Below are 8,779 nucleotides of genomic sequence, written 5' to 3'. Positions count from 1 at the left end.
GCAAGTATTTTCCCTTGTGCTCCGGAGGACGTACACCTGCTTTTATAGGTAATCTAGACCAGAAAAAAAGGATCTTTTTGAACGTATTAAACACAGCTTAACGCAAGGAAAGAGCGTCCAAAACTCTTCCGTCAGTGATAACAGAGACAAATCTGTTTTCAGTTTTTAGAATCCAAAAACGGCGGATTATCCCCGGATCCATTCCCTCCCCTGTCGCTCACAGATGTCTGCAAGTTTCCTTTCCCCCCCCAGAAAAAGCAAGGATTATGAAGTCAATTACATTTGTGGCACAGTTTGCTATTGGAATACATACAGCAGTAGCTCATTTCTTTGTGGTTTTCCGTCTTTTTTAATAGTAAATACAAAGCAGTTGTGATAAAGCAAACATGGTGATACAAACAGTATTTTTTTTTGTTCTTTGAAAAGAATCAGGAGAAAATGGGAGGACACACAAGCTATAATGTGGTGTATGTACAACCTACTTCAACATGAGCTAAAAGAGCAGAGACAGGAAACAGTTTACTGCATGTGAGAAGCAAAATAAATTGAAGAAGAGATAATATTGAAGCAAGCTGAGTGGCGTTTCTTAACGACAAAAGAGCCTGAGGTTTGGATTGGTTTAAAAGAAGGGAAAAAAAGAGACCCTCATGATAAACAAGCTCTGATTTGTATACATTAAAAAAAAAAATTCTTAAAATAGTTTTAGACTAAACATGCAAGACATACAACTAAGTGCAACTGAGTGAAAAGTTACATCTTTTTCTTAGTTACTCATTCCCTAGAGGTTTGAATTGAGGTATGCATACTAACAGTTTCTCATGCTGTATTTCTTCAGTAATGCCGAGCTACACATGCGGTGAATGGTCTCATCTACCTGCTCAAGAATAACAATCAGAAACGGCCCTCAGATGAGCCCCGAATCTGTCCCACTGCAGCTGCCCGGATGCTCCATTCATTTCAGTGAATCCTTCTCATCAATACGAAATGCTTGGATAAATTTACAAAGAGTAGTAACTGCCATTAAAGTACCTTGTACCCAGCTTATTGGTTGACAGGAGTGTTTTTTAATATAAAAAAGTAATAAGTTGACAGACACTAAAACATCATAGAGCATTGCCAAGGTTAACAAAAGGACATTGGGAATCCCGGTTCGAATTTACAAGGTAAGTGGCATACAATTTTTTAAAAAAATAAAATGGCAAAAAAAAATTCTAAAGTATGAGAACAAATGAAACTCATCATTGTGTGGTCCAGTTTGAAGTTTAATTCACATTGTGTTATGCAAATGTTTTCCCCCTCCTGGATTTAAATTTCCTGTGACAACAGTGAACAGTCCTAAACTCTTTCATCCATATCCTTCTCCTTTATAGCCATCATTTCCCGATAGAACACTCCCTTTTTTCCTTTTCATTGGCCCAAAGACAACATTGCTTTGATTTGGTCGTGTGTTGGTCTCGATCTACTATTTTGGTAACAGGCAAAGACATACAGCTGCCCATCGAACAACCCTTTGGCTTTTTTTCTTCTTCACCATAATAAGCCAGACACAGTAACAGACATTTCATAATTCTTGCGTCCGGCCAGTGCGGGGAACACTATAAGGATATTTGGCCTTTCGTTTAGCTATTGCATGGAACATAGAATATATCAACTTGTAGTATCTTGTATCTTTGGTAGTCACAGATGAGATGCATAAACATCAACTTAAGTAAAAACAAAATGACAATAAAAATGGAAGTAATAAATAAGAACACAGAAAGTGGTTGGTTGCAGTCATTCGAAAAACAAAACGCAGTCGGTACGATTTGTAGAAGCCTAATCTAAAGTCTGTTCTCATCCTTAAGCAGTCCCAAAATTTTAATAAAAACTAGCCAGTAACAGCAGCTTCCAATTCGGAGAGCTTCCAATTCGGAGTTGCTTCCCGGATTCAAAAGGCCTGCGTGGAAACAGCCAGTCGGAAACGATTGTTTCCAAGGAGATGTGGCAAGAAGCGAATGGTCATAGTGGACTGCCCCAGTGCTGTAATGCTCAGTGGTCATGGCTGTGCCGTCAGCCTCGGTTTATAACCCCTTTAACGTTTATCTCGTGTGCAATTATTATCATGTCTAATAACAGAGACTGAGCTGGTCATTGATGTGGCGAGTCAGATATTGAAGCTAGAGGGAATGCAGTTTAAAGTCTTTGAAATGACAGAATTGAATAAAAAGGCAAAAAAAAAGTTTCATATATGCCGACAATAACGCTCTGAAATCACAATTAGCTTTTGCCTAACAATCTTCTCCCTGGTGCTTATTTCAACATTTTTGACATTTCATTTTGCAGTACAGATGATGGTTTCGATCAGCGATTTGGTTGACGCTAACATGCATCACCACAAAAGGGGATTTTTGAAAGTATAATTTCAGAACGATAAACGTTAACCTGCGTTGATTTCTCTGTCATTCATTCCACGTGAAAATTAAACTTCATTGGTGCGTGGAGAGGGAGCCTTCATTACAAGTAGTGCATTTGCAGATGGACTTCATGAGCGAGAAAGAGAGAGTTGTGTGTGTGTGTGTTTGTGTCGGCACGCAAGGGCAATGTGACTGCAAAGTGGTGATCCGAAACGCTAGGAACAAATGACAGAAAAATACTACACGGTAATGCGACATTCTGTTTCAATTTCGAAAGGAAAGAAAGAGGCAAAAAAGAGAGCATGAGAAGCCTTAACATTCATCCAGTGCTAAGCACGCCATAACTCCATGTCATTATTCATGAGGTCTGATCAGTTACCAAAACAAACAAACCCAACAAAAAGGATATATAGCTAACAGCACAGAGTAATGAGAAGACACTCACAGGAATCCTCAAAACACCAGACAGATATCCTCCAGCTGCGATGACAGCGAATTTGAAAGGAATAGTGCACTTAAAAAAAAGGAAAATGTTGTCATTTATTCAAAATCTTCTTGTTCAAAATCTGTATGACTTTGCTTTTATCCCTAAAACACACAATAAGACATTTTAAAGCGTGTACCAGCTGCTCTTTTTCATGCAATTACAATTAATGAGGAGTGGAGCGACATAAAAGCATCATAAAGGGTGTCCATAATGTTTTCCTATATTCCAAGTCTTCTGAAGTTGTAGATCGATTTGGGTAAGAATCTAAGAATCCAAAATCTAAGTTACCATTCACTGAAAACATTGCCTTTCTTTGAGCCATGAGCAGATCACTGATCAGTAAGCTGAACTTGAGAATCAGTCAGTAGGTTTTGAACGTCAACTAATTCACTAAAAAGATCCGACTTAAAGTGATTCGCTCACAGTTCAGACAACCCTACTTCTCTTATGAACTCAGAAAGAGCATTCACTTTCATTATATTGATCATATGAAAAAGCAACCAAGTACACTCTTCAAAACGAATCATTTTGTGTTTCATGGAAGAAAGAATGTCATACGGGTTTGGAACGACATAAGGGTGAGCAAATGATGGCAGAGTTTTCATTTTTGGGTGAACGGCCCTTTTGAGAAGATCGGAAGGCAGAGACAATGAATTAAAGTCAAATATGTACACGCACACTGTGAGAGGCCCGCTCATTAAAGCGCTTATGATTTGTGTGTGTGAGAGTTCGTGATCAGTGTTTATTAATGAGTCTTTCTCAGCTGTGTTTTCATGTCCGCTCTGGTCTCAGTGACACTTATGCCAAAAGGAAGTAAAAGCAGGCCCCAGTACCAAACGACTCTTCATCAGGCGATGAGTAGAAATGTACACGTCTCGTCTTTAAACCGAAAAGTAGAAACAAATCAAAAATACTTCCAAATGGAATAGATTTTCTTATCTCGTATTTTGTTTCGTATTCAATGGCACTAAGAGTAAATTGGAACATTTTAATAGCTGTCAACAAGAGGATTGGGAATCCAGTCTTGGGCTTGCCATTTCTGGAGTGGTCTCACAGGTGACCGCAGTTAGTATGGCCTCTTCAGCAGAGGACCTGGGAGAAACCAGGCTTACAGCATGATCTCGTGACCGTGGTCATCCTCGTAATCTCTGTTGTGGTCAAAGTCTGGACTGTGATTGGCTGTCGTCACAAGGGAAAGGGGACCTTCGTGCTCCTCGGGGTCCAGTGGCTCCTCTTTTACGCTGATATGATGCCTGGGAATAAAATGGAATAGGAATGCTAATTTATTTTCACACAAAAGCCTCCATTCTCAGAAAAAAGCTATAATAATAATAATAATAATAATATAAAATGTATTAACTTAAATATATTATTTAAAATAATAATAATAATTCTTAATGAATGAATATTTTTGAAGAGTTTTTCTTTGGAAATTGTGTATTGGCTTTTTCTTTTTCTTTCCTTTAATTGGACTTTTATTGTTTTTCAGTTTTGGGTGGGGTCTATATAAAACTATAAAAAAAAAAAAAAAATGATACATGGATCTATAGTATCTAAATATGGAGCCCAGCACATGACATGCGGGAAAAAATATATACATATCATGGCCACAGCTAATTAAATTGTTACCTCATTTTAGTAAATCATGGCCACATTGTACTATCAAAACGAGGTAACAAATTAGTACAACATGGCCACGATTTACTAAAACGAGGGAAAAAAGTTGTGGGAACAAATTCTTAATATGTGGCCATGATTTACGAGGGAACTGATTAATAAACAATGGGACAAATTCTTAATTTGTGGGAACGAATTGTTAATTTGTGGCCACAAATATATTTTTGTCCCCAAGTCAAGTGAAGGGCTCTGCATCAAAACAATATTGTGACAATAATAAAAAAAAAAAACATAGCATATAAATTTACAGTAGGCAATAATTGTGCAGTGCAGTCACTACCATCTACTGGTTAAATATCTAAAAATAAGAAGGACTAGTGTAACGACCAGCTGTTTCTATAATGAAAGACTAACAGCAGTGCCCTGATAACGCCACTTCTCTTTCAGTTCTTCCAGCACCAGGATACCTGCCGGCTTTATTTTACACAGCTGGCCTGACAACAGGGTTTTCACTTTGAATTGATAAATGAGGGAGATTAACAACGTGCGACGTGGCGACGAGAGAATGGACTGTGGCGAGCGAGCGGATGGCCTGTCAGCTTCCCGGTGGTGTCGGATCAGTGCCGCTCCGCGCGCTCCTCTTCTCGCTCGTTAACATGCACAACCTGTGAGGCGGGTCTCTAGAGGACAACCCTGCACAAGGTTCCGTCATTAATCAACTTCAAGCATGCAAAAAAAAAAAAAAACACAGTGACCAGACAGCGCAGCGTATGCTTTAAATACACGCAAAATTAATGCAACTTCTAACGAAAGTGTCAATAAGGGGAAGAAAAGCAGTGGCAGGGAGGCATGCGAGACGAGAAGGGAAGGGGGAGGCGTTGACGACGGGGCCCAACACAAACGGTTGTGATAAGAAACAGAGCCCTTACAAGAATAATAACACTGTCAGTTGTAAACAAGGCAAAACATGAACCCCGGCCCACAGTCTGGGCACAGGATTGTCCACAGAGATGAGATCTGCCAAATTTCTCATTACAGAAACACTGCAGGAATAGAGCACCAATGAGCGAGCGCTGAAGACGACCAAAACCGAAAGGAATAAAAGGATAAACATAAGAAGCAGCTGTGGCAGGGCCTTTAAGCTAATTAGTCGCACATGGCAAACAATCCACCTTGTTTTTTAATGGGGAAGTAAGCCATTTTCTGTAAAAGTGCAAGACTTCCGGTTCATTAGCCGTCGTAGGGAAATAACAAGAACAACAACAAAGTACAGTAAATGGTAAAACTGTTTGCACTACAAACCAGTGTGGTCATAATTAAGATAATACATTACGATAATATGGTAAGACACACCAGTTTGCCATATCAAGCAGCAAAACAAGCTGTTTTGTACAGTAGAAAAAACCTGGAAGCGAATGACACCGGAAGCCAGACCCATAAACTTTATAAATGGCCGCTCCTGCTCTTACAGGAAAAATAAGGTGGATAGGTTTTCTCTAAGATATGTTTAGCAAATGTAATTAGCCACAATATCCTTTTTCCCCCCAAATAACCTCTCCTCTCATACGCTTCTCATTCATGATTGTTAAAAAAGCAGCCATGCTAACGAGTTATCATATTTTGTGTGCGGATAATAAGAAAACTCTCGCCATTCTATCGGTTTTAGATCAAAGCGTCTCCATGTGTCCCATGGCCTCCGGTTCTCAATCTCTAGCTGGAGGGCAAACATGAAATTGTTATTAATATGCAACTGAGCTGCACTCTGCTTTAGCCTTCATTGTAATTAGGACTGAAGCATCTGATTGCAGGAATCTGCAACAATACATACAGGTGCAGACACTATAGGAGCCCTTTTGTTAGATGTTATTAATTGTGACTCTAAATCATAGGAGAATGTATAATTCAAAAACAATAAAGCTAGTATATAGCGGTTATATTAACAATGTACTCGGGTGTTTACCTCATAATTACAGGCCTGGTTTACCTCGTAGAATGTTAAGACAAAAATAATTATATACTTGGGCTGGCAATACTATGTAATCATTTTAATATTTGACATTTAATTACACCGTTCAAAATAACTCATAATACAAGAAAGGCTGAGTTACAAATTTGTACAAAGAATTTTTGTGAAGAGTTTTTGTGTTTTTGCATTTGCCTCCAAAAGGTATAAGGAAAAATGTTTTATTAGGATAATGCTTTACAAAAAAGTAAAGTGGTGGTACCATTACTTTTTTGTACCAGTAACAGTGTCAGATGATAATACCACAGTAGTGAGTGTTTAAAATATTCATGTTCTATAGCTTTTACATGGTAATCCAACATACTTCATAGAAATGGAATTGCCATGGTAAAATACATGTATTACCATGGTACCATGTCTAGATGAAAATTTAAAAAAGTTTTTTTTTTCAGAAAATGTAAACTAAAATTATGTCAATCTGAATATTCCGAATATATGCATTTTCCTTTGTGTTTGTAATCATGGCCATATACATGCTTAGGAATACTTTGATATTTTAATTACAATTACAATTATAAATAACTCATAAATTGTTGCATTGGAAGGTTAAAGATATAACCTGCCCATCTAAAATCTGCTTGAACATTTGATAATAATAAGCTTTCCTTGCCTCATCTCTAAGTGATAAAATTGTTTTATTAGTGAAAAAGTTATTCGCCGAAATTGAAACGCGATGCCCTTGATAACATGATCCATAAATCTGGTTAACTTAATAAACCTCATTGCATTTTATGTTAATGTTTTATGTATGCTCATATATTCTCTCACTTTGTACAGCTCGTGTTTGGGGCAACAGCTTTGCTTTTGAGTGTGTTAAGTTGGCAAATGCCTGGAGAGGGGAGAGGCAGACGCCTCAGAGCAAGCACACCCTTCCTGTCTCTCTGTATCCTGAGGATGGGGCAGGCCTGCAGCTATGTTACCTGCCATTAGCACTTCTCTCACCCAAATCTTCACGAGTTCATTACCGCACCGTTTTTTCTTTTAAAACGATTTGCTGATATTTCACAGAAACTGCAATATATTTCGCTGAGCAACAAATCACCATTCTGTCCTCCGACATCTGGAAACCATGTTGTCTGCACTGTATTATTTTAAGCTTCAAACAACACGGCGGTCCCTCCCATACAACAAGTGTATGGGGAGCTGTGGTTTCCAACCCCGACCGCAGCTCAGCTACATGGAAATCTTGGAGCGGTTTCGTCGAGGCTAATTACGACCCCCCCCACCCCTCCCTTCGTTGTTTTACTCTCGATTGCTCGCAGAGTTTTCGGATGTGCTGCGAGTCCTGTCTGGCTGGAAAAACGAGGCCAGTTCTGTCATCTTCTATTCACCACTTTTGTAAATATTTAAACAAAATGGAGGCAATAATTAGGGAGGAACTCGGCGTAGTACGCCACACACTATTGACCCGTAAGAAAAGCGAGTTTAGAAACTTCTCCTCGAAATAACACAGAGAGACACATATTTTCTTTATGAGCTCCCCCAACATAGAAACCCGCCAAAGGTGGGGTTTCCTTCTAAGACTGCATTCACAATTCCTACTTCCTCTGTAAACTGCAGTTTTCTATATAATTTCACGGCTGGCTAAACATCTACTGTAATGTACATCAAACCCTACTGTGCGTTCGGAGACTATTTTCAACTCCTAGTGACCTGGTGAAAAATTTCCACCACTTAAGCCGCACGAGCATCGCCCTGCATGCGTGTGAGCCTAATGACTCCTGGACATCTCCCTTTACCTTGCACCCCTATCTCAGTCACACACACACACACTATGAAGGTGGGACATGAGCCACTCACATAGCTGGCAGGGGCGAGCGTCCAGGGCTGCTGTCACTACCGTTGCTGTTCCCGTGGTCCATGGCCCCATTCATTTCCTCTCGGATGGCGCAGGCAAGCGAGTTAAGAGTGGGACTTCCGATCGAAGCGGTAGTGTATAGAGGTATGTTGTTCTCTGCCATTGAAGCCTAAAACAGAATGGAGGAGATGAACTCGGTGAGAAAAATTCCTACAAAACATTAGACTTATCCTTCATAAATAACCATTTATTCATTTGCACACTTGGACCTATTTAGGTGTTTTTCATAATGTCATAATGATGACATGATGTGTGATCAAGTGAATTAAATAAATGAAAAAAAAAATTCTAACAGTTTTTACACAAACAAGTCAGAAAGATGAAATGAAAAGAATGCAGAGTGTACTTGATAATTAGTCAATATATATATATATATATATATATATATAAAAAAAATTTTT

The 8,779-nt window shown here is 38.9% G+C and overlaps 1 protein-coding gene across 1 annotated transcript in view; it reads right to left on the bottom strand.

The window, feature by feature from the left end:
• Positions 1–335: 335 nt before the first annotated feature.
• Positions 336–8,779, bottom strand: part of LOC107599416 (forkhead box protein P1-B-like) — a 205,696-nt gene continuing 197,252 nt past the window's right edge. The window contains exons 21-22 of the mRNA XM_016290997.1: positions 8,321–8,487; positions 336–4,133 (exon numbers count right to left, since the gene is read on the bottom strand). Of these exons, the coding sequence (XP_016146483.1) occupies positions 3,989–4,133; positions 8,321–8,487 (312 nt within the window). The 3' untranslated portion in view covers positions 336–3,988. The remainder of the gene's footprint in view (positions 4,134–8,320; positions 8,488–8,779) is intronic.

This window comes from Sinocyclocheilus grahami, unplaced genomic scaffold (assembly GCF_001515645.1).
Source record: "Sinocyclocheilus grahami isolate Dianchi unplaced genomic scaffold, SAMN03320097.WGS_v1.1 scaffold266.1, whole genome shotgun sequence".
In the NCBI taxonomy this organism is placed as follows: Eukaryota; Metazoa; Chordata; class Actinopteri; order Cypriniformes; family Cyprinidae; genus Sinocyclocheilus; species Sinocyclocheilus grahami.
The sequence above is the reverse complement of the archived record's forward strand: the minus strand, read 5'-3'. Positions and strand labels throughout refer to the sequence as shown.